Source organism: Sciurus vulgaris, assembly GCF_902686455.1.
Source record: "Sciurus vulgaris genome assembly, chromosome: 10".
NCBI lineage: Eukaryota > Metazoa > Chordata > Mammalia > Rodentia > Sciuridae > Sciurus > Sciurus vulgaris.
The window spans coordinates 92,238,619-92,266,327 of NC_136470.1; the positions used below are offsets into that span (position 1 = coordinate 92,238,619).

General features: G+C 36.5%; 1 protein-coding gene across 6 annotated transcripts in view; it reads right to left on the reverse strand.

Annotated features, from left to right (window-relative positions):
• Window positions 1-27,709, reverse strand: part of FXR1 (FMR1 autosomal homolog 1) — a 65,698-nt gene that overhangs the window by 28,342 nt on the left and 9,647 nt on the right. For 5 of the 6 annotated variants that reach the window (XM_079100871.1, XM_079100870.1, XM_079100869.1 and 2 more), the window contains exons 2-6: window positions 14,415-14,467; window positions 12,644-12,737; window positions 867-938; window positions 303-451; window positions 31-124 (exon numbers count right to left, since the gene is read on the reverse strand). In XM_079100871.1, the coding sequence (XP_078956997.1) occupies window positions 31-124; window positions 303-451; window positions 867-938; window positions 12,644-12,737; window positions 14,415-14,467 (462 nt within the window). Of the gene's footprint in view, window positions 1-30; window positions 125-302; window positions 452-866; window positions 939-12,643; window positions 12,738-14,414; window positions 14,468-27,709 lie in introns of those variants that run through there. The other variant, XM_079100873.1, reaches the window with a different exon arrangement.

A 27,709-nucleotide genomic window follows, 5' to 3' on the forward strand; every position in this document is an offset into this window, starting at 1 on the left:
TAGCTACCTTAAAATATGTTATTATCTTACCAGTATCATTAGCTGCGTGGTTTCTGGATGGTAAAAAATTCTGCATGCTCCTACTGCTTTTTTAAAATCTTTATGTGCATTTTCATTAGCACACCTAGAGAGAAATCAATTCAGATGTTAATATTTCAGTAACTGATAAAATTTAGAAGAAGGTTATAATGCAAGCTTAATATTTCATTTTCAGAAGGTCTGACTGAGGAAAAAAATATTGTTCTGCAGAAACAAAAAAAAAATCTTAATTCACAAAGCAATCCAACAGTAAAATTACTCACGCCTCTCTCAAATCCTCAGGAACATCAACTGTGCACTTGAAGAACGTATTTTTTTTTACAGTTTTATTCTGATTGACAGGCCGAAGTCGTTCAAATGTCACTATTTCATTGTAAGTGGCATCACAAGCAGCATATTCAATGACGTAAAACTAAAAAAAAAAAAAAAAAAAAAAAATCAAAACACTTTCAAAAATCCTTCCTGAACAAAAATAATGAACTTTAAATGAAATTCTAATTACCTTGTTCAACTTTACCAGTAGACCCTTCTCTTTATAAAATAAATACTAAGCCCAGGTTAGTTTTATCAATCTGATTTGCCTTAACTGGATAATCATAAATTTTTTACAAATAACAACTTTGGTTTGCTTTATATGCTTGAGATGTGTCTCTGGGGCGCAGCTTTGGTGTTTGCCAATGTAGAAGGACACAAACAATGAAGTTTTGAAATGTCAGATCAACTATTTTTAAGATAGACTTTTAAACATAAAACTGAACGCTGGAATAAATTTACACAAATCAAGAGCTGAGGTATTTCCTTGAAAAAAGTCCTAAGACATCACTTACTTCTCCTTTCATCATCCGAACTTTAGCCAACCACCATCCACATGGTTCTTGGTCATTTGCTCTTGAATATACCTGGGGGGGACGGAGGGGGAGATGTCTTTATCCATTCATCCCAAAAGATTGCAACACTATAAATGGCTTGTTATATAAGCCAAATCTCACTAAAACAAAGAAAATATCATTGAAATTGGAGTACTAAATGCACTTTAAAAAAGTGTTATGTACACTTAAATTTTACTTCAAAATAACCATCAATGCTTTTTGGGTAATTTGATTTCTTGGAAATTTAATCACAAATTAGTGAGGACTTACTAAATATAAACATTACTTTAAAAGAAATGTTTAGTAACAAGGTAGTTTTACATAATGAAAATTAGAGGTCCTCCAGTTTGTTAATACTGTTCATCAAAATGAAGAACTGTTTTTAGAAATGATAAACCCCATTTTTAAAGTTTTTACATACATGACATTTAGATCCCTTGAACCCAACCAAGTTAAATGTACTAAAATTACTGAGCTGATAGACAAAAACTTACTCTCCTTTAGTCCATTTAGCAGACTATACAGATCTTATGTTCTTCATAAATGTCAACGTCACCATTTTTGGTGCTATGGTTTTCGTTTTTTTGTTTTTTTTTTTTTTAAAGTTGTGTGTGAATGCACGTTTCTTGGTGGTTGCTTTGGTTTGGGTTGGTGCTGAAGGATTGAAAGTAGTCCTACCCAGCAACACTGCCTGTTGTTATTATTAACAAAATAGAGAAGGAATATTTCCTCTGGGAATCAGTAGCTTATCATTTGTCTTATGATACAGACCCTTGTTTAATGTATTTTCAATAAACAGAAGTGGGTGGCTGAAAGAAACAATACAGCAGTGTGCCACAAAAATCTTCATTATAGGATGTAGGACTGCCTGTGCAAAAGTGGTCAGGGAAGTCTACCAATGGATGGCAATAGCCATGTAGGAAATATACATGCAAACAAACATTATGGGAAACCTGAAATCCTATCAATATCATTTAAGTAGTAGGAACAATGGCATTATAAATGAGTAAGGCAAAATCTAATAATGATCAGTTGAGTATGGTGGCACACACCTGTAATCTCAGCAACACAGGAGGCTGAAAAATGATTGAAAGTTTGAGGTTTACAGTTCAATGGGGAGTGCCCCAGGGTTATATCCTCAGTTTGGGGGTGGGGGTGGGGGTATCTTGAAGTAGTGGGAATACTGGAATAGTAAATGAATATTCACAGACAAAATCTAATAATGATCAGTGGGGAACTGGTGGTTCTGTCTGTAATTCCAGTAACTCAAAAGAATAAGGACGGAGGATCTCAAGATCAAAATCATTCTCAGCAACTTAGCAGGATCTTGTTTCAAAATATGGCAGTTCAGTAATAGGCCACCCTGGATTCAATTCCAATTCCTAGTAAAGGATGACTCCTAAAGATCAACTTTATTGTACAACATGATTTGGGGGAGGGGGACAACTATAAGGTCAAAAATACAGGAAAGTCAATATAACAATCAGTATCTGTGGATTCAAATTTAGCACATTAATTATCTTGAGAAGATCTAACTACTCCATAAATATGGAGTTACTCTTTCTCAGAGAGCTTCCAAAGACAAATTTAAACCTAATAAAACTCATTCTACTTTCTAATTTGATATTATCTACTGGACCCTTTCACAATAAATCTGAGCTAGAGCCAGGCAAGGTGATGCACACCTATAATCCCAGCGGATCAGGAGACTGAAGCAGGAATCGCAAGTTCAAAGACACCCTCAGCAACTTAGCAAGGCCCCGTCCCAAAATAAAAAACAAAAGCATCTGGGGATGTGGCTCAGTGGTTAAGCACTTCTGGGTTCAATTACTGGTACCCCCTCACCAAAATGAATTAATCTAATATACTGTGATCTTATTTTTCCTGTATCTTGAAATATTTTATTTTCCCATTATCATTCATTAGTCTCAGTTTTTGTTATTGGATGTGCTAATAAGCTAATACTCAACCAAGTTGGACCCCATATTTTTAAAGATTTCTTAAGAATGATGGCATCACCTAGCAGGTATCACACTGAAACAATTTATTACCACCAATATCAGTTTTCCTTACTGCATAGTCTCAAATACCCCATCTCTTTTAAGAAAAGACCCAAAACACTGAGTGTACAATCTTTTTTGTTGTTGTTGCTTTTGATTATTTGTAAATAGTAGAGAATTTGGAATTTATTGTTTTCTATTCATAATTAGAAAAAAGAAAATTTACACAGGAAAACCTTTCACAATTATTATAGGAATCAGAAGGTAAAGAAACAGCGGCACTCTAGATGCTACTGAATGTGAAATCATAAAGCATAATATCACAGACTATGAAGTCTTCACGAGACAGCATCCTGGATGAATGTTCTCAAACTATTTCTAGGAACGAAAAAGAAAGATAATATTCTCATTCATTTTAACACTGAACTGGAACTTCATCAAGTGAAATCCTTTGATAAGGACTTGGAACATGGTGTTATAAAGAATACAGGATAGATAATGTTCTTTCATCTTTTAAGACATTTGTTCACCAAAATTTACTTCCTAAATGAAAAAATGCCAAAGGCAGTCTTTAAAGCTGACTAAAATGACAGATGATGAATATAGTATTTTTACAGGCTTAGTCATTCTAATTGGTTAAATACAAAAATATGCAAAAGTATAGCAGAAAAAAATGGTTGTCATCTTTGATAAAACTGGAACCCACACAGTTTCTAACTATTTCTCAAGTATTGCATTCTGATAATCTAAATGTAAAATGAACCGAAAATGAGAAGTAACAACAATAACAAAACAATAACAATAGATATTTATTCTTTCCCTTGTAGTACTGAGGCTTAAACCCAGAAGCACTCTACAACTAAGCCACACTCCCACTCTTTTTAAATTTGAGACAGGGTCTCACATGTCCCAATTTGATGAGGATGGCCTTGAACTTGCAACACTCAGTCTACCTACAGTCACTAGGACTACAGGCATACAGACAGCGCCCAGCAACAATAGAACTTTTCAGAGAAATATTTAAAATGTGCTATCAATATTTATAGGATGTACTGAGTTCTAGAATCATGAATAACAGCTGAAGAGAATTAAATATATTGAGAATTTTATTCATTTTAGGTTTACATATCATCAAAACAAGGCACATGGAATAAAAAGTAGAATTACATTTTCCCTTTTATTAAAATGTCAAATAATGATGAACTTCAGTTCGGTATACTTTTTCAGTGGGAAGGTATCCTGAGCTTCATTTGCTGAAAAGGATAGTCTTAAAATACTTCAAACTCTTCTATTTTCGCCAAAGCATAACCTTCTTAATTCGTATGCAGCTTGCTTATAAAACAAAGTATTTTCTTTTTTTTTTTTATTGTAAACAAATGGGATACATGTTGTTTCTCTGTTTGTACCTGGCATAAAGGCATACCATTTGTGTAATCATAAATTTACATAGAGCAATGTTGTAAAACAAAGTATTTTCAAGTGGCTAGTGGCTTTAATTCTCATTGAATATAAAAATGCATTCACCAGGCTGTGTGCAGTCCCATGGAAGGGCCCTTGCCTAACAAGCATGAAAGTTCTAGGTTAGATCCCAGTACCACACAAATATTTAAAAGGAGGTGGGGGGAGGATAGATTCAATTTTTCTACCTAATTTATGCATGTCTATAAGCAGCATTAATAATCTTAGTTCTGAAAAATAAAGGCAATGAAATCTAAACCCCTGAACCTAAGTAATGTGGCTCCACTATAGTAGTATGGGATCCAAACCACACACTTTTTAAAAATTTTAAAAGGTCTGGAGACACAGCTCAGTGGTTGAGTGCCCCTGGATTCATCCCCCAGCACCCCCGCATCCCCCAAAAAATCTATTTAATAACCCAACATTAAATTGTAGCCTACTGTACTATGTCTCAAATATTGATTACTGAATGGATTTGTGACTATCAATGGAATAGAAATCCCTTTCTCAGATTTTACTTAACTCACCAAACTAACCCATGAAAGCAATTCACACTCTGAAACAATGAAAACATCCTAAAGTCTCTTCAAACCAAAGGAAGGGTCAAAAATGGAACAGAAATAAAGGAGTGACTATAAGAAACCTAAAAACAAAATAGTAAAGACTACCATATTTCATGCTTGGAAGACAAAATGGGAAGGATGAAATCCCAAAACCCTATTTTTAGGATTCTTTTCACTAAATGATCCCCTACCTAGTCCTTCCAACCAGGTTATAAAACAATCTCTAAATTCAAGCATGAAACCATTATTGATTTTGTTACTCCAAGTTGAATCCTTAATTCTTCAATCAAGTTCAACTGTGCCTTTTGAAATAACAACCAAATATAGTATGCGCGCCACACATAATTTTTATCGTTTTTACATACCATAACTCTATATCAACTTTTTTCTAAAGCCATATTCCTAAAGAAATTTTAAAAATAATATCTACTATAAAACTGAATGCTTAATCACAAAGACCCATTTTCGAACATATGAAATGTATGAGTACTATTCCTATGTATCTGCCATTTTAGATCACTGCAATACAAAGAACTAGAAAATACACATAAGAAAAATCAAGATTAGGCCAGGCATGGTGGTACATGCCTGTAATCCAGCAACTCGCCTGTAATCCCAGAGACTCAGGAGGCTGAGGCAGGAGGATCACAAATTCAAGGTCAGCCTGGGCAACTTAGCAAGACCCTGTCTCAAAATAAAATAAAATGGGCTGGGGATATAGCTCAATGGTAGAGCACTTAGACCTAACACATTATAAACCCTGGGTTCAATCCCCAGTATCAGGGGAGGGAAGAAGAAAAAAGAAAGGCAAGCTTAATGTATCTAGAATGTACTATAGCAATGTCTTTACCTACACTGACAGTATTAACTCATTCACATTACAGATATGTTTTTAAACAAATAAGTTTCATACCAACTTTCTTGACAACATCATGCTCCCAAAACTAGTAGTACCCCAAAACGGAAAAATATATGTTCCTCCTCTATGTGTGAGCTTCTCCCAAGCAGGAAGGCTAACAATGACCTTGGTATTATGAAAAAGACAAGAGTCTAAATTAAAACAGCTAAAAATTTCATACTGTCTACAAAAATCAAACTCCCTATCTTTAGATAGTATACCACATATATTGTTTTTATTTTTGTACAAATAAAACATTAAAAAGTTATGATAAGGTTATGTCCTATCTTAAGTTTGTTGGGTTCCCCCCTTTCTTTTTTGGAACAAGCAATTAACCCAGGGGTGCTTAAGCACTGAGCCACATCCCCAGTCCTTTTTTATTTTTTTATTATGAGACAATGTCTTGCCAAGTTGCGTAGGGCCTTGCTAAATTGCTAAAGCTGGCTTTAAACTTGCAATATTCAAAGAGGCCTCAGCCTCCCCAGCCTCTGGGATTACAGGCAAGCACCACCACACCTGGATTCAACAATTTTCATTCCTTTTTTTAATCCAATTTAAAAGATATCTTGAGAGAACTTTTTAATGAAAATGTCTGACCATAATGCTTCACAATCTATCACAGATGGCAGTAGAAACGCATGTCACAGACAATAAATAGCCAATTATTACATTAAATCAGAAAATCTTAAAATTTAAAATCAAATTTTTTAAATTTAAAATATGCTAAACCTAAAACAGAAAACCTTATAAAATGATGTACAGCTTGAGATTTCAGGCTTAGTATGTAACATGTCTGTTGTATTTTACTTGCTGAACAAATCAGGTATCTACAATAAAAAGCAAAACATTTCACATGTGAAGTCCTACAAGAGGGAGGATTTGACCATTCTTCCAATAACCTGAAACGTGTGTATGTATGTACATATCAAAAGAAATGTTCATTTTCCCATTACTTCAATTATACAAGCTGCACATATTTTCTCAGCAATCATTAAGTCAACAAAAATCAACCACTATGCTAGGTGTGTAGGCACACTCCTATAATTCCCTCCCCCCAACAACTTGGAAGGCTGAGGCAGAAGGACCACAAGTTCAAAGACAGCTTCAGCAACTTAGTTGAGACCCTGTCTAAAAATAAAAAATAAAAGGGCTAGGGAGGTGGCCCAGTAGTTAAGCACCCCTGGGTTCAATCCCTGGTACCAAAAAAAATTTATAAAACCAATCAGTGAACCAATACTTAAAAATTTAGTAACACATTAAATGTTACAAAGATTTTTTTCTTTTTTAAACATGCGCCCACTTTGAAGTCAAATAAAAAGCTATTCATTAGGTTTGGAAAGAAACATTTTCACTTTATACCCTTTTAAAATCAATTTTTTATTGGTACATCATAATTTTATACATCACAGTCGTTCACTGTTACATAGTCCTAGAAGTACACAATAGAAAAATATAATTTGGCCAGTCTGGTTCCCGTCAAATCAACGTTCTACTACAAAAAACAGAGAGTGAGCCTTATTTATGCCACTACCAGACCATGACATTAATTTACATGCTTTAACTTCATGTAAGTTTCATAAAGGTGCATAGAAAGACAAAACCAAATGTTCAAGTGCCAACCTGTTTTTGAAGTAATATAACTTTAGACTAAATCATATGAAATTATCAATATTCAACCATTCCTGACTTACAAGAACAGACAATTCATGTTGTTCAACTCTAGAATAATACCCTTTGAAGAACTCAAAAGAAAGTTTTCCAGCCACGTTCAGTGGCACATACCTGTAAACGCAATGACCTGGGTGGCTAAGGCAGGAGGATCACAAGTTCCAGGACAGCCTCAGCAATTTAGCAAAGCCCTAATAATAAGCAACTTAATTAGCCCTTGTCTCAGAAAAAAAATATATAAAAGGGCTATGGGACATGGCTCAGTCATTAAGTTCCCCTGGGTTTAATCCCCAATACTTAAAAAAAGGGGATTTGACTCAGTAGTTAAGCACCCCTGGGTTCCAACTCCAGTACCAAAAAAATGTAAAAATAAAAATTATTTAAAAGAGCTGGGGATATAACTCAGTGGTAAAGAGTTCCTGGGTTCAATCCCCATTAAGGAAGGAATGAGGGAGGGAGGAAGGGAGGAAGGGAGGGAGGGAGGAAGGGAGGAAGGGAGGAAGGGAGGAAGGAAGGAAGGAAGGAAGGAAGGAAGGAAGGAAGGAAGGAAGGAAGGAAGGAGAAAAAGTTCTCCTGGATCATTTTGGTCCTAAAATGTATTACTAACACAGCCAAATCAAAGTCACTTTTCCCCTTCTTTCAAGAAGAAAGATGTTTAGAACTGCAAAAGAACCAGTTGTAAGTTCATCATAATACTGGCCAATGTAGCAAATACTAGAAAATAACATATGAAACTTAAAATTGGGTTTCAACTTCCACTCCTCCAGGGTATATAACACTGGTTAATAAACTAGAGTCAATACCTCATATCTGAGGATTCAAGCTACCAGGCTGCAGAAGTATTCAGAAAAAAGAAAAAAGTCATTCTTTCCCTAAACACAGTGCAACAAATGTTTACATAGCACTTATGTCATACTAGATATAAGTAATCTAGAAATGATTTAAAATATACAAGACTATGTTCACGTACATGCAAAAACTTTGATATTTTGTATGAGACTTGAAGCATACCCAAATTTTGGTGTTCACAGGTGTGCAACTAATGACCACATTCAGAATTTAGAAGAAAATACAGACTATTATGTTAGCCTGAAATAATCTGCTTTTTTAAAAAAACAGGTTAGTGGGCTGGGGTTGTGGCTCATTGGTAATGCGCTCACCTATCATGTGTGGGAAAGTTGAGTTCAATCCTCAGCACCACATAAAAATAAATAAGGTGAAAGTGTTGTGTCCATCTACAACTAGAAAATATTTTTAAAAAACAGGTTAGTGGAGTCAGACAAGGTGGCACAGGCCTATAATTCCAGCTACTTGGGAGGCTGAGATAGGAGAATCACAAATCCAAAGCCAGTCCAAGAAACTAAAAACCCTTACTCAAACTGGAAAATATGGTTCAGTGGTTAAGCACCCCTGGGTTCAATTGTTCTACAAAAACAACAATAAAAACACATTAGTGGAGCTTGCAATTTGGTATATTCAAACATACTGGTAGTGTGATATACTCAGAAAAGGCATTAAAAACTGCATGCTGGGTGCCTCTCTACCACCATTTTGCTGTCACTGAGTCTTATCTTTTATAATAAACCAATAAATAATTAAACCTTATTATTCTACAAGTATGTCTGAAGAATATCAGTCTACCTCTGCTATTGAGCAAAATTCCAGGAGGATTTTAAAAGCTAGTATTCATATAGAAAAAAAGTATTTCATAACCAAGACTCTCAAACAGAAATTCGTGTTACCTACATGTATTTACTTTCGTCTTCTAGCACTTTCCATGGTATCCTGAATTGATGAGTGAAGTGGACACAAAAGAGGTAAAATGGTATAATACAAGTAGTAAAATTGTAAGATGTGTACTAGATAAAACAAAGGGAGCTGGGCTCAGTGACAAACACCTGTAGCACAACAACTTGGGAGGTTCAGCAAGAGGATCACAAGTTCAAAAACCTGGGCAACTTAATAAAGCACTTTCTCAAAATAAAAATAAAGTCAGTCACAATGGCATCACTTGTAACCCCAGCGACCCAGGAGGCTGAGGCAGGAGGACCACAAGTTCAAGGTCAGCCTCACCAACATAATGAGGCCCTAAGCAACTTAAGTGAGACTGTCTCACAATAAAAAAATATATAAAGAGCTGTGGATGCAGCAAAACATCCCTGGATTTAATCCATAAAACAAAAAGTAAACAAACGAAAAGGGCTGGGAATATAGGTCAATGGTAGGTTCCCACTCAACCCCCATTCAATCCTCAATACCACAGAGGGGAAAAATTCAAAAAGATTTTCTACATCAAAAACTACACGGGGGGGCTGGGGAGATAGCTCAGTCAGTAGAGTGCTTGCCTTGCAATCACAAGGCCCTGGGTTCGATCCCCAGCACCGCAAAAAAAAAAAAAAAAAAAGGAGCTGAAGTCTAAGTCAACTCCTTTATCTTTAAAAAAAAAAAAAAAAAAAAAAAAAACTACACAGGGGCACTCCTGCTCCTCCCAGGTGCCAGGAACCAGGAGAATTCCAATCTTTCTCTTTCCCTTTTAATAAAATTCCTGCTTGTTTCCTTTTATTAAAAAAAAATAAAATAAAATAAATTTAAAAAAACCTTGCATGGACAAGATGAGTGTAGTGGGATGCATTGTAAATCCCACCTCCTACAGATGCTAACAGGAGGATTACCTGACTATAGGAAGAAGGGGTCAATCTGCCTAACAACATAGCAGGAACCAATTCCTCATCCTTGAAAAATAAAAGAGCTGAGGTTCATTGGCAGAGCACTTGCCCAGTATGCATGAGGCCCTGGGTTTGAGACCCGGCACCACAAAAAATAGAACACACATGTCCATGTAGGACAAAAAAATAAAAACAGACTTCACAGAACAAGAGACTAACAAACCAAAAACTTCAATATGCATGGCTTTTGATTCAGCAATTGAACTTCTAAGGATCTGTACTATCAGATTCCATAATATTAACTATTTTGTTGAAGTTGAAATACAAAAAAATCTGTTAGTAGTTCCAGTGTCTTCTAACTTAGGACACATCCATATCAAGGAATTTTATGGAGTGGTTAGAAAGAATTAATCAAGTAAATCTGTATAAGCATGCTTGAAAATGTCTTTGACATCCCAACAAAATTAATACTAAAAATATCACAAGTATAAAATGTAGGCCCAATTTTTCACAACTGAAAAAAAAAAAAATATATATATATATATATATACACTCCGCACATGTAAAAGAAAAATCCTGAACACGATCAAATCTAATAAATGCAATGTAAACCCTGGTGGGAAGATAAGCACCCCTACACAAAGAGGGTAAATTTGATTTTTGCTTTACCTAATTGTCTCTTCATTTTTTTTTAATTTTTTTCAATATATGTATAGGGTAATAATGTGTCTCATTCTCCTGTCCTTCATTTCATGTTTTTTATACTAAGCTTAACTACTCTGAATTTAAAGGGAGAAGAAAAATTTCAAAAGCTACCTTGTCCAAGAAAGAAAGCACTATCAATCAATTTCTAACTGGTCCAGGTCACTGAATAGATTTCTAACAAATGGTGAAAAAAACAAACATGGATGATAACATGCAGCTTAAAATTTTTCCTAAGTGAAAAACAATTTTAAATTTTTGGTGATGATTCACTTAAGTAGAAAGAGCAATTTTCACCACAGTCAAATTATTAAAAAAAAAAAAAAAAAGGGTATAAAAAGCAATCTAGGATCCTTCATTTCTAAATTATTCAATCTTTAAAAACCTCTGGTTTTGTTCATGTGATGGAAGCAAGTCACACAGGTACGGGAACGAGTCCACACTTACATGGATTTGAACTAGGGTACTGACATACCCCACCAAGACTATCTTTTCCTTAAATTTAAGACCTTCACTACTACTAAGTGTCTGGACAACAACCAAAAAGTATAAAAAAACACTATCTGAAAATTTACCTCCACACATTTCTAATTCTAGAAACTTCTGAAACTAAGGCATTCCTTACTTGACTCTGGCTTTATCCCAGAATTCCAGAAAAAAATTCAATAAAAATTTCTGAGAAATGGCAAAAAATCAAACACCTCACAAAAAGATGTTAATTTTTAAAAAATACAATGAAGAAAATTTTTTCATTAGAGTCTAACTCCAAATGAACAGGGTACAGTATCTGCTTCATCACTGCCAATCCTTAGTGCCCATCAAATATCCTACCTCAGGCTCCTTGATTTGCAGCAGTTACTTCACTATTTCCTCCTGTCTCTCTACGCCACCAGTGATGTTTCCCTCAAGAACATGAATGCATCCACACTACATTTACAGGTCTCCTTCCAAAAAGTTCTTAGTACCCTGACACAATTAAATCATTACATACTTTTGGATTAGCAAAATAAAAAATAAAAATGGCTGAGGGTGTGTCTCAGTGGTTAAGTGCCCCTGGGTTCAATTCCTAGTACCATTTATTTGGGAGGGGAAGAAAATGTAAAACATGGACAGTGATTTTTCTCTTCGATGTGATTTTCTTTTTCTGAACTTTCAAAATTTTTCCAGATATTGAAAATACTCCATGAGGCAGTACAATAATTACATTTCACATTACATATAAACTATATTAACAATCATCATTAATAAAGGATGGTAACCACCAACATTTTAAGATACTGAAGCAACAATCACTAGTTAACCAAAGAAGCAGAACAGTCAGGCATGATGTACACGCTGGTAATACCAGCAGGAGAACCACAAGTTCAAGGCCAGCCTCAGAAACGTAGCAAGACCCTAAGTAATTTAGTGAGACTCTGTCTCAAAAAATAAAAAGGGCTGTGGATGTGGCTCAGTGGTTAAGCACCCCTAGGCTCACTCCCTGATACCAAAAAAGGAAAAGGACAGCAAAATAAGGACTATAAATAACACCATGTAGTTCATTGTAGTGATGAAAGAAACCTGACCAAGTCCAAAAAGCTAAAAACACTAAAGCCAAGATATGAATCCAATTCTGACTCCAAATCTCAAGTATCACTACATTATATATAGTCATTTCTAAGAGAAAGAATAGAGAAAGGAATTAGATTTGTTCTCTATCAGCTAAAAATATTTTCCTATGAAAATATTTATTTAAAACAAAAACTTGGCACCACAAGAAAAGAAACTTAAAAACACATACCTCTACTTCATCTCCTTCACTAATTTCTTTTTTTATATCAGGTGGTGGTGGTAATCTAACTTCATTAAATGGAACCTGGCGTTCTGGTTGCCAACTGAAGGATTAGAAAAGGAATGAATTTTAAAATGCATATTCTAACAGCCTCTGACATGGAAGCTATATAGTCTATGCTTAATACTATATATTTTTCAGGTTAGCTTATCATTTAATTTTTCCTGAAGAGGAAAAAAAGATATTAATACTATAATTTAATAAATAATTTCATTGAGGTAGAACAGATTTTACATGACTCGATGAAATTTGTAGTCAACATTGATAATTGTATATTACTTTCCAATTAGTCATCCTAAGAATGAATCACCCTTTATTCTGCAAATGAAATAAACTAAGTTTACAGTGACTACTAAGGTTTGAAAGAATAGAGTCTGAATAATAAAAATGGTGGGATCAGCTTATTTCAAACACAACTATGTGACTTGTCAAAAAATAAAGTTTCATAGATCACAAAACAAAAACTACATGCACATGCTCACAAGAAGTACAAAAAAACAGCAATTTAGGCTGGGTATACCTCAGGGATAAGGTATGCACTCAGCATGCACATGACCCTGGGCCTTGATCCAAAGCATTCAGAAAAAAAATTTCTTTAAAGGCATTTTTTTGAACAGCTGAATTACAAAATATTCATATTCTCCTTTTCAATTTACCTTTTCTATGATGAATATAGACATTATAATTAGGACCTAAGAAAAACTTACTTTCTTTAATCTTCATAGCAAATACAAGTATACTAGAAAACTCAATTAGTTGTTGCTTACCTGACAGGTTCTGTGGTATTTTAAGTTCGACTGATAAAGCTAAAAAATTCTCCCTACTCTAAATTCTCAAGGCCAATTATAAGCCTGGAAAGTACACCAGCAAATAAAAACGTACTAAGGCCCCCTATCTGCCAAAGCTGGGTAAAGCAACAGCTGCCAAGAACAAAATTTGGGGTGCTTCCTTTTCACCATTATTGTCAAAAGGATAGGTCCTCAAAGACAGAAATCTCAATACCACTTTCTATAAGAAGCAGCTGGAAGACAAAGATCTTTTATTATTACTATTATCTTTTATTATTACCCAGGAACTCATGTAACAAGTACTCTACCACTGAGCAAAATCCCCCAGCCCCAAGCAAAGATCTTTTCAGGCAGTTCCAGAAGCAGCTTAAAAGTAGAATAGTTCTTAAAAGTAGAATAGTTCTTTCACCGTCAATTAAACAGTGCTCTTTTATAAGCCTTCTTAACCAAGCCTAGCTTACTGTCTGTCTCACTTTTAGACTACCTAGCCCTTATAAGAGCTGTAGAATTAGTTCTTATTGATTAAAACTAAGCAATTAAAGTGGTCTGATATTTTATTTTCACTACTATTAGTCATTTGGAAGGCCTTCTATAATATCATTTCAAAATTCTGGGCTTTTAAAAATTAAGCATATTACATAATAAGACTTGATGTTGCATCTATTTCTACAAAAACAACTTACTGAATCAAATCCATACATGTTTTGGCAAAGACAAAGGACATGGGGGGGGGGGGGGACAAAAAAACTGTGGGCAGAGAGAGGTAACGGGTTACCAAAACTGGGTTTACTGGAACTCATAAGGTGATCAACACCCAATATACTTCACTCAAAAGTAAAAGCATTTGGTTCACTAGCAGTAGGAACATTCAAATACAAACAGATTAGTACTACCACTCTATAACATTAATCTTTGTCAAAAAAATAACTTACTTATTTTCAAAAACAACTGTGAGGGAATCTTCATGAACATCTTTGATAAATCCCTGCAAAGAAACAAACATTAAAATCTCATTGTTATTAAGTTAAACATTACATAATCCTATAAAGCTATGCTAAGATACCAAGACAATGTGGAATACTGTAAGAACAGAGAGATTGGAATTTAGGCAGGTATTGTTTTCAGTTTCATCTCCATTTGTGAAATGAATGATCTTTAAGTTACTTAAATTCTCTGAACGTCACTTTTAACATAGTATCACCTATCTTGAATTCAGCAAAAAAATAAATGTTCATCCTTGCTTTATAGGTACTGACTAATGGATCAGAATTTAGTGCTGTGACTAAAGTTCATTATTTTGAATTGTGTCTGAAGGTCAAGATCTGGAATCTGGTGCCAGAATTTATATCTCAGTTCTACTACTTGCATATTCTTGAGCCCAGTTTTAACCTAATAGTTAATCAGGTACACCTCATAAAACTAAATTAAATGACTATTCAACACAATATAGCTGACAGTTAAGAACTCAGTTTTATTATGTTATAAATATTAAACTATGGCCATCTGTAGTAAAAAGTTTGAAGGCATTTTGAATAGTATCTTTAACAGATATCTTATTTTTTTCTAACTACTTCTCATTTTCCTTCCCTTTAAAAAAATAAAAAATAGGTTGAAGCCCAGCATGGTAGCTTACACCTACAGCCACAGCAACTAGGGAAGCTGCAGCAAGAGGACTTTGAGTTTGAGGTCAGGCAGCAACTTAGTGAAATCCTGTCTCAAAAAATAAAAAGAGGGCTGGGGATATAGCTCAGATAGATAGATAGATAGATAGATAGATAGATAGATAGATAGATAGATAGATAGATAGATAGATAGATAGATGATAGATAGATAGATAGATAGATAGATAGATAGATAGATAGATAGATAAAATAAAAAGACTGGGGACATCATTCAGTGGTAAAGTGTCCCTGGATTTAATCTCTAGTACCCACCCCTCCCCTTGGAAAAAAAATCATATTTATACACACACACATACACATATATAACAAACTGGCAGTGGGGAAAAACCCAAAGCAGATCAACCCCAGAAATCTTTGAAACTGAAGGAAGTCTTAGAGAACAGAAGGTAACAGCTGGGACTATCACCACTTTAATAACATATGACCAAGCAAAGATATGTAGGTAATCTAGTGCCCTCCCCTCATATTTGCTACTCAATGGAATTATCTTTGTAATTTGACCCTGTTCTCTTTCTTCTCCAGCCCCAAATGCCTTTTATCTCATTTGTTTTGTGCTCAGGATATTTGCATGCAGCAGCTTCAAGAGTCCTAAAACTCAGGATTATGTCCTGCTTCAAAGGGTGCTAATAACCAGGGGGCTGAGGAGTGGCCACAGGCTTGTACCCCAGTTGCTTGGAAAGCTGAGACAGGAGGATCCATGAATTCAAAGCCAGCTCAGCAATTTAGCAAGGCCCTAAAGCACTCAGTGAAATTTATCTCCAGTTCTTCTTACTTTGAGATAGGGTCTTGCGAGGTTGCCCAGGCTAGCCTCAACTTTGCACTGCTCCTGTCTCATCCGCCCATGTCACTGGGATTCTCAATTTTTAATATTTCAGGAACCGAGAATTTCCAACTTCATAAATATTAGTAAATCGTCTCTTGCCATCAGAAGTTAGTGGTATTTTCAACTCTTAACACTTTCTAATCCTTCAACAAGAAACTTCTGAGTTTGGACAGTGAATCCTAGTTTCTGCATAATTCAAATAGATTAAATAGGAGTAATTCAAATTAGAATGCCAAATCAACAGAAAATTCTGCTAATCATAATAGAAACCTATTTAAACAATCTAAAAAGCCATGCTTAGCTCCAGAGACTGAGGTAGGAGGACTTCAGGTTCAAGGTCAGCCTCAAACATCAGGGAGGACCCTTTCTCAAAAAATGAAAAGGGCTGGGGATGTGGTCCAGTGCTTAAGTACCTCAAAACCTTGTACCATAAAAAAAGGGGGAAAAAAAAACCCATGCTTAATCACTCCCCCACAAACATTTCACCCATGAACATCTGTGTCAACTTTGCACATTACAAACTAATTTAAAAAAAAAAAAAAACCTTTAGAAATCCACCCTATTGCTAATTTCTTTTCACAGTAAGATACAACAGATTTACTATTCTCAAAAGAAATGCAAATGACCAATAAATGAAAAATGTTCAACATCTTTAGCTATCAAAAACTGTAAATCGAAAGTACACTGAGGCTGGGAGAGTGGCACACTGGTAATCCCAGCAGTTTGGGAAGCAGAGGCAGGAGTTATCAGGAAGAAAGACAGCAAATTCAAGGCCAGTCTCAGCAACTTAGTGAGACCCTGTCTCAAAATAAAAAATAAAAAGGTCTGGGAATGTAGTTCAGTGATAAAACTGCTCCTGAGTTAAATACCCTGTACCCTAAAAATAAAACTACACTAAGATTCCATCTTGGTTCAGTCAGAATGGCTATTATCAGGAAAAAAATTTTTTTAAATACTGGTAAAAATAATGCTGGTAAGAATGCACAGACAGGAGCTGGAGGGTCTTACATATACACTGCTGGTGGGAATATAAATTAGTACATCCACTATGGAAAAGCGTGGAGTTTCCTTTAAAAAAAAAAAAAAACTACTATATTATCTAGCTATACCACTCCTAGGTATAAACCCAATAGAATCAAAGCCAGCATACAAAAAGAGGTCTACATACTATGTTCACACAGCACTATTTACAACAGCCAAGTTATGAAAAGATGAATGGATGAAGAAAATATGGTTTATACACGCAATAGAGTATTACTCCATAATGATGAATGAAAGCATGTCAGTTGCAAGAAAACAGATGGAAGTGGAGATCTTCATGTTAAGTAAAATAAGACAGACACAGAGCAGAACTGCATGTTTCCTCTCATATGTGGAATCTAGAAAAAATGTTCTGAGTAAATACATGACATAAAAGTAGAAGGGGAAGAGAAAAGGGACCTGGGGAAGGGAGGGGGAGAGGATAAGGAGGGGAACAGGGAAAGTAGGAAAGGAGGGTTAAGAACTAGGGAGGATGGATAAGATGAAGCACACTATATACACATATGGAAACACCATAATGAAACTCATTGATTTGTATAACTAATATATACTAATTAAAATTTTAAAATTCCTTGGAATATGTCCCCTCACCCCCACCCCCCAAAAAAGACCTAATACCTAGTCTTTAAGTCTTATATAAAACATATGTGTACTAGTAGGTAACAACTCAGGAGGCTGAAGCAGGAGGATTCCAAGTTCAAGACCAGCCTCAGCAACTCAATGAGATCCTGTCTTAAAAAAAAAAGGGGGCTTTTGGAATGCAGCTCAATGGTACAGCACCCATGGGCTCAACCCCTTGTATATTTATACTATATATAATGAATGATGCCTAAAGTTCTACTCCCCAAAATAGGTACTACCTTTCCACTTGTCACAGGGGATTAAATCCAAGGTTTCCTGCAATCTAGGCAACTGCTCTACCACTCAGCTATACCTAACACACACAGTTCCAGAACAAAGTACTTTGAATGACCAGATCTCTAAAATTCAGTCCATTTAACATAATACAGGCAATATTTTTAAACATGTTTTGGCATTCTCCAAGCCACCAAAATAATGCTAGGTTGCTCTCTGTTCAACAGACCCAAAAAGTCCAGGGTTGGGTCTTCAGCAAAATCATTGTCGAAATGCACCATTAACGATAGACACATTTTTCTGCACATGGCACAGAATGGCTTTAGGCCTTTCATCTGGCCAAGACTCTCAGTAGACAGATCCCCCCTATCCTCAGTTTTACTTTCTACAGTTTTAATTGCCCAACTGTCAACTGCAATCCAAAAATCTTAAGAGGAAAATTCCAGAAATAACAAATTTTGAAATCACTTTCTTGAAAAGGTATCTATACGAGAAAAAAAATAGGGGCTGGGGATACAGCTCAGTTGGTAGAATGCTTGTCTTGCAAGTACAAGGCCCTGGGTTCAATGGGGGGAAGGGGGGGTACACATTCTGGGGGAAACACACACACACACCATCAGTTTCAGACATCCAATGGGGAATTCTGATCATATCTCATAATAAGGGAAGACTACTGAGTTTCTCAGAACAAAACCTTTTGTCTTCTTCCCATAATTTCCTAACATGAAAGGTTCTAAAGCATCATTATGAAATACCCATTTTGATTATTTAGCCCAATATCTGGTTAAAATTGATACTCAACTATAGTTTAAATTAATTAGACATCCTTAACAGGACTCCCATAGCACAAGAAATAAAAGCAAGAATCAATAACTGGGATAGATTCAAACTAAATAGCTTTCTCTCAGCAAAGGAAACTATCAGCAATGTGAAGAGAGAGCCTACAGAGTGGGAGAAAATCTTTGCCAATCATACTTCAGATAGAGCACTAATTTCCAGAATCTATAAAGAACTCAAAAAACTCTACACCAAGAATACAAATAATCCAATCAACAAATGGGCTAAGGAAATGAACAGATACTTCACAGAAGAAGATGTACAAGCAATCAACAGACATGAAAAAATGTTCAACATCTTTAGTAATAAGAGAAATGCAAATCAAAACTACACTAAGATTCCCTCTCACCCCAATTAGAATGGCAATTACCAAGAATACAAGCAACAATAGGTGTTGGAGAGGATGTGGGGAAAAAGGGACACTCATAATTGATGGTGGGGCTGCAAATTAGTGCAGCCACTCTGGAAAGCAGTGTGGAGATTCCTTACAAAACTTGGAATGGACCAACCATTTGACCCAGCTATCCCAACTCCTTGGCCTGTACCCAAAGGACTTAAAATCAGCATACTACAGAGATGCAGCCACATCAATGTTCATAGCTGCTCAATTCATAATAGCCAGACTGTGGAACCAACCTAGATGTCCTTCAATTGATGAATGGATACAGAAAATGTGGTATGTATATATATACACAATGGAATATTACTCAGCTATAAAGAAAATAAAATTATGGCATTTGCAGGCAAATGGATGAAACTGGGAGAATATCATGCTAAGTGAGATAAGCCAATCTCAAAAACCCAAAAGATGAATGATCTCACTGATAAGTGGATGATGACACATAATGGGGGTGGGGGGGCAAGAATGGAGGAAGGAGGGACTGTATAGAGGGAAAAGAGGGGTGGGAGGGATGTGAGGGGAAAATAACAGAATGAATCAATCATTACCCTATGTAAATGTATGATTATGCAAATGGTATGCTGTTATTCCATGTACAAACAGAAACATGTATCCCATTTGTTTATAATAAAAGAACTTTTTTAAAAATAAATTAATTAATAAGACAGTATAATGCATCCAAAGGATGACCAAAATCTTAAAATTTTATCCCCATATCTCTGATTTTAAATAAAAAGCAAGTAGGACTTCACTCAAAGGAATATCATGTACTGAAATGTACAAGGAAGAGGGCATTTGGATAAAGTAGCAGGAATCCATGAGCAGTGGGAGCTTCTACTTGAAGCTTTTCAAATGCAATCTACCCCAAAATTGAAATTAAAGGAAAAAATCCTTAGTGATTCATTAAGGTAGAAAATTAACAATCAATTCACTTTGTAGATGTAAAAGTTTTACACAATAAGCTGAAAAATAAAAGACAAAAGGTATTCTACTCACACTAAAAAACTAACTAAGGTCCTCAATAAAAAAGTGGAATGAGAGATCATCATGTTAAGGGAAGTGTAAGACCTATGTGCAGAAATCTCTGAAATACTTATGACCATATATGGAAAATTCAGAAAAACATCACACCATATTCGTATGTGAATTTTGATATTATATGTTTCCACATGTCTCTTAAATTAACCTATAATTTCCATGGGAATCCCACTAAAATGTTGACAGAGTGTATGTATTCTGTTGGGGAAGAAAAGGTTACTCTAGGTAAAAATAAAAATCTATATTTTAAAAAAAGGCACTGACATTGGGAGTGCAAAGCAGGTACCTATCAAACATTAATACTTACTTTAAAACTACAATAATTATCAGGTTTTGTGACACACACCTGTAATCCCAGATATATAGGAGGCTGAGGCAGGAGTATGGCAAATTTGAAGCCAGGCTCAGCTACTTAGTGAGGCCCTAGGCAATTTAGCAAGACCCTGTCTCAAAAAAATAAAAGGGGGGTGGGGGTTGCTAGCAATGTAGCTCAGTGGTTAAGTGCCCAAAAAAAAAAAAAAAAAGAGTTGAAAGATAGATTGGAATCTGGCACAGTGGCATGCACCTGTAATCCCAGTTACTCTGGAGGATGAAACAAGAGAATCATAAATTCAAGGCTAGCCTTATCAATTTAGTGAGACCCTGTCTCAAAATAAAAAATAAAAAGGGCTGGAAATGTAGGTTGGAGGTACAGTGCCCGAGTTCAATCTCCAGTCTTGGTTGGGGGGGCGAGGGGAGCACTGAAAGACTGGACTGGCCAGTGGTGCATGCCTGTAATCCCAGCAACTGGGGAAGTTGAGGCAGGCAGATCTGGAGGCCAGCTTCAGCAACTTAAGAGACCCTCATCAATTTAGCAAGACTGTATCAAAAAAATAAAAAGGACTGGGATATATAGCTCAGTGGGAAAGTACCCCATGGATTCAACTGCTGATACCCCTGACCAAAAAGAAAAAAGTTGAAAGATTGGTATTAAAAATATAGCCAAAAATCAGAAAAAAATAAATTGTGAACCTGGCTGTAAGTTGCCTAACAACACTATATGATGATGAACACAACTGTATTTATAAGCCCTTCCAAGTTCCTTATTTTCAGAAAGGAAAATTTCAACAATATGTATCCACACAACTCTGTTTCACTCCCTAGATTATAAATATAAACAGTCCAAAAACCTCATGTGTTCTGTAGCTCTTTTCATCATTATGAACCAAATGACAAGATTTAAGTCTGGCAGTGCAAGCTGCAGTGACACATTACTTGTGATTCCAGCAACTTGGGAGACTGAGGAAGGAGGATGGGAAGTTAGAGGCCAGCCTGGGCAACCTAGGGAGAGTCCATCTCCCTAGATCACCTCTGGGTTCAAATTCCTGGTACTGGCAGAAAAAGAAAAAAGACTCAGTCTGATAGCAATACTTAACAAGAGAATATTAGTACCTTTCATAGTTCCAGAGTGAAACATCAAAATCTAGTTCCCAACTGGAAAAGCAGTTTTATGTTCAAAACATGAGCTTTAGTTTAAAAGAAAGTTATCACTTAAAAAACACATTAATATCAGAGGCCTTGAACAATGGCTTAAGAAATCTTTAACGTACAGATCCATAAATCCTTGACACCATTCCACTAAACCCATTACAAACATCACCCTCATCTACAAAAATTCCTTTGACTATAACTACCACTGCAGAAGGTAGGGGTGGGGGGGACCCACTAATGCCTTCTTATTACACAACACTAAACTCCTTATAAAGGGAAAAACAAACTTAAAAACCTTAATACTCAGCAAAGTACCATAAATTGTAGTGGCTTTGAAGACTGAGGTGAATGGAAGCAAAGTTCAGAACCAAAAATCCAAGATGTATAGTCTAAAGGGTCAAATCTTATATCTCACTTTTTTTTTAAACAGTGCTGGGGGTCAATCCCAGGCCCCCAGGCATGCTAGGTAAGCACCCAGAGTGCTTAAATTTTAAAATTCTTGTCAGAATCACTAATTGCAAAACAAACTACTGACAGCAAAAGAAGAGCTAGTAAAAACACTAGCATCTTTCTAAATGGAGGTCAGGAACTATCCTTATTGCAATCATTAACTTTTTGATGATTCCAATCTCAAAAATAAAAAGTGCAGTGGGGTAGCACATTCCTATAATACCAACTACCTTGAGAGGCTCAGACAGAAGGATTCCAAACACCTTCTGATAAAAAAATAAAAAGCACCCCATTAAACCTAAAAGAGTGGATGAAAATTCTTGGAAAATAATAAATCCTGGAGATTTGTTTCTTGTTTTGGGGAGGGATGGTTTACAGGGGAATTCAATCCAGCGGATAATTAACGACTGAGCAACATCTCCTTTTTATTTTGAGAGAGGGTCTCACTAAATTACTTAGGATCTAAACTAAATTGCTGAGGCTGCCTTCAAACTTGTGATCCTGTCTCAGCTTCCAGAGTCACTGGGATTACAGGCAGGTGCCACCATGCCCAATGGAGAAAGAACTTTTAAAGTATGTTTGTGCCACTGACCCTCTCCATGGCACTGAGGAAGATAGGGTGAGAATAAACCTATTAATGTGAAGATGTTTTGACCAATTTATTTTGCTTGCTATTTTGTATGCAAGAGTTTAAAGGAGACTTCCCAATATTTACATAAGAACACTAAAAGAGACCTGGATGGGTGGTGCATGCCTGTAATCCCAGCAATTTGAGAGGCTCAGACAGGAGGTTCTTAAATTCAAGTCTAGCTACAGCAACTTAACAAGACCGACTCAAAACAAAAAATAAAAAGGGCTGGGGATGTGGCTAGGGGGTAAAGCATCCCTGGGTTCAATCTCCTATACCTGAAAAAAAAAAAAAAAATTAAAAGATAGAATCATAACCGATTAGCAACACTGCCTCTTACAGAGGTACTACCTCTGTACCAAGGTTGGGAGAATGGATGACAACATTTTAGGTACAATGAAGCTGCATAGATAGATCTGTCACTAATTACCCAAACATTTTATGCAGAAATAATTTATTTCCTGGATTCTAAACCCAACTTCCAATAATTTAAACATCTCCAGCCTTGGCTTACTGACACCTCAAATCAATATGTCCACCATCAGAATACCATGTTTTCCACTTTAGTACCCTATACATGTATGGTCCATTTTATGATTTTTTTCATTAGTTTGGTTTTGTTTGTCCTCCACCCCACAAAACTGGGGACTGAACCCAGGGGGTGCTCTACCACTGAGCTACATTACCAGTCCTTTTGTGAGACAGGGTCTTGTTAAATTGCAGAAGCTGGCCTCAAACTTGGAATCCTCCTGCCTCAGCACCCAAATTGCTGAGATCACAGGTCTATACCCCCACACCCAGCAAAGATCTGTTTTGTTTTGTTTTAAATAGGGCAAACTTGCTGGGGACAGTGGCAGATGTCCATAATCATACCTACTTCAGAGACTCGAGTCAGGAGGATCCCCAAGTTGAAGGCCAGACTGGGAACACTGCAGGGCCCTGTCTCAAAAAAATAAAAGGGCTACAGATGTAGCTCAGTGATAGAGTTCCCCTGCGTTCAATCAAAAAAGTTTTTAAAAAATTAAGATTGGTGATGCACACCTGTAATCCCACACTCAGAAGGCTGAGGCAGGAGGATCACCAAGTTCAAAGCTGGCCTCAGCATTTTAGCAAAGTCCTAAGCAACTTAGTGAGACCCAATCTCTAAATAAAATTTAAAAAGGCCTGGGGATGTGCTCGGTGGTTAAGTTCCCTTGAGTTCAAATCCCAGCACCCCAATTAAAAAAAAAAAAAAGAGAAATTTGAATACAGCAGTCTATTATTTTTGCAGTCTTATTTGTATTTATTTTGAACACATGGGAAGCTGCTGAGGCTGGCCTTGAACTTGCAATCCTTCTACTTAAACCTCCTGAGTCACTACAGATTACAGGTTTGCCCAGAGGCAGTCTTCTATAATCAGGGTTCAAATATAGCACAAAGCAATAGGCATCAGTTGTGTGTAATGAGTTAACTTCTCTCTCATGCATGCAACTACCTCTGTACCAAAGTTGGGAGAATTCAGAAAATACTGTTTCTGTTGTTTTATAGTTCAGACTGAGAAACCTCAAGACTGAAAAAAAAGTCTTATTGTCTCCAAGATCTGGGTAATTGTTATTACTAGGTAACTTCATATAAAGAAGTTTAAAAAAAAAAAAAAAAGTTGTTTCTTAATTTGCAAGCTAAACATGTTGACGTTTCTCAAGTTGTGACACACACATGTACTCAACTCAAAAGACAGCCCAAGAATACCTAATACTACTTCCCTTCCTTAAAATATCTTGATAGATATCTTCCTAATGTTTTTATGTTAAGTAATTGAAAAGATTCACAATAAAGCACAATTTTTATGTTCCTGGACTATTCACATAGTTACACACACACAAAAGTTCTTATAATAGAGCAAGGGAAAAAAACTTCACTCAAGACAACAAAATACAGCAGTCTCACTGCTCAGATTTAAGTCTCAGATTCACTTATTAATATGTGGTAGGTAAAATGAGAAGACCCAGAGCAATAAAGAAAGACTCCTAACTAGCTTTGTTTGTCAAAAGGCAAATCACAATGTTCCCTCCTTAAGGTCTCTCAGTCTTCTCAGAGCACCCCCAGAGACTTTCTGGAGCAATTCTCAGGAGGTTCTATCAATACAGAAAGGAACTCAGTCCCCCTGTATGCCAGATGTCATCATCCTCTTATCCTGATCCTAGACTAGAGACAGAGATGGATAAGGAGAGGAAGTACCCAATTCCTACACATGCCACCCCCCCAAAAAAACCCCACCTTTCAGAAGTGCATTACTATTTAATACTTGGTGCTAGCACAACTGGTGCATCTATATGAATAATCAAAAACATTAATAAGGTAAAGATGGAACCAGAGGCATTTTATCACTAAGCTACAGGCCCTCTCCCCTCCCTTTTTTCAGTACTGGGAACTGAACCCAGGACCTTGTGCATGCCAGGCAAGTGCTCTACCACTGAGTTATATATCCCCAGCTCTTTTTTTTATTTTGAGACAGGATCTCCCAAAGTTGTCCAGGCTGGCCTTGAACTTGCAGTTCTTTTGCCTCAGTCTCCTGAGTTGCTGGGATTACAAGTGTGTGTGCCACTGTACCTAGCAAAAATATTGCTTGATGTAGTAAATATTTAAATGTAAAAACAACCTAAGAAATTCTATCTATAACTGGTGCACAAGCTGTTTTAACCAGGACTGCCTTAATGGGAGAAAAAATAGTTTTAACACATAAAAAGGCAAACATTATTCACAAATGGGAACCAGGCATGGTTGCACATGCCTGTAATACCACAGATTCTGGAGGTTAAGGCAGGAAGAGGGCAAGTTCAAGGCCAGCTTCAGCAACTTAGCCTCAGTGATTAAAGTGCCCCTAGGTTTAACTTCCAGTACCAAAAAACGAAAGCAAAAAGAAAAAAAAATAAATAAATGGAATCTGCAAATTAAAGTTCCAGCAAGCTAACCTTTACATCCAACAGCTCAACAGAAATTATATACAAAACCCTCTTCTGGCAGGGATAAAAGAGACCATTTTGTGCTACTCCATGTCCTGGACATCTGCAGAGCCCTGGATGCTGGCAGAGCCTTGGTGGTAGGATTGATGGCAGCGAGTACCTGTAATCCCAGCGGCTCACGAGGCTAAGGCAGGAGAATGGCAAGTTCAAAAATCAGTCTAGGCAATTTAGCAAGGCCCTAAGCAACTATCTCTAAAAATATAAAAAGGGCTGGGGATGTGGCTCAGTGGTTAAGCGTCCCTGGGTTCAATCCCTGGTACACTCCTCCTAGCTCCCCACCAAAAAAATAGCTGAGTGTTATATGATAGGTGAGAAAGTTAACAGTACCCTTGACAAGGATGAAAGAAGCAGGTCCTTGAGCCTGACAACATGCATACAATTAATGAGGTGAGTTACATCTTGAACACTTTTTGTAAACCAATACTTGTTCCATATAGCACATATGTATACATGCACATCGCTACCCACTGTATTATAATTTTTCCACCTCTAGTGATCTCAAATCTACGTTTTTATTAAGAAACCTTTTAGATGTCAACAACACTAAAAGACCCTTTTTTTTTTTTTCTTTCTGGTACCAGAGACTGAATCCAGGGACACTTAACAACCAAGCCACTCCCCAGCCCTTTTCTAATATTTAATTAGAGAAGAGAGTCTCACTGAGTTGCTCAGGATTCTCAGTTAAGCTGCTGAGACTGGGTCTGAACCCTCAATCCTCCTGCCTCAGCCTCCCAAGTTGCTGAGATTACAAGTGTCTGCCACCATGACCGGCACTAAAAGGTCTTAGTTGGGATCTGATACCAGTAACAAGCACCATTTATTAGACTGTTACTGCAATAAAAAATCTCTCTTATCCAGGCAAGGGCATGCTTCCAGTTCCATAAGGAGGCTGGGACAGGAATCATTTGAGCCCAGTGTTCAAGACAAGCCTGGGTAATATGGCAGATCTCATGGGGTGGAGGGAGTCTTGCCAGATCAGGCAAGGCAGCACACACCCTGCAACAAAAGAGGTTGAGGCAGGAGGATCAAAAGTTCAAAGCCACTCTCAGTAACTTAAAGAGGCCCTAAGGAACTCAAGACCCTGCCTCAAAATACAAAATAAAAAGGGCTGGGGATGTAGCTCAGTGGTTAAGAGTCCTTGGGTTCAATCCCCAATATAAAAATAAAATTTTTAAAAATAAAAAAATAAAATGACTGTGGATACAGCTCAGTTATTATGTGCCCCTGAGTTCAATTACCAGGTTACCATCCGGCCCTCAAATTTACCTATGAAGAACATTTTTGTTGTTTTTGTTTTTTTGGTACCATGAATTGAGACCAGGGGTGCTTTACCACTGAGACACATCCCCAGCTCTTTTATCAATATTGGGATGGGGTCTCACTAAGTTGCTTAGGCCTCAATAAATTGTTAAGGTTGGCTCTGAACTTGCAAATCTCCTGCCTAAGCCTCCAAAGTCCTAGGATTACAGGTGTGGGTCACTACACCCAGCAGGAACAAATTTTTAAAGATAACTGAATCTGCAAAATAAAAATTACTTCAAATCAATGGACACTTTTTCTGATGGACACATGTTCTACAAAAAGTCAGCAAACTTACTATATTATACATTACAAAAATTATTGCATCCTTATGGACTAAGTTCTAATATGGAAAAAAATCAGTCAAGTCTTCAGCATTCGTTGGCACTGAGTATTAACTGTTCTGAAAAAAAGAACAGAGAGCAATAAGAATGTGAAGATTTCATAATACGTATCTCCTACCTCCTGCATACTAGTAATGTTCATAATTTCATAAGCTTATAATATTTAACAGTTCCTTTTTTTGTTTTGGTACCGAGGACTGAACACGGGCAATTTACCACTGAGTTACATCCCAGTCCTTTTTTATTTTTTAAGACAGGGTCTAAGTTGCTGAGCATCTCACTAAATTGCTGAGGCTGGCCTCAAACTTGAGATCCTCCTGTCTCAGCCTTCCTAGTCACTAGGATTACAGGCATGCAC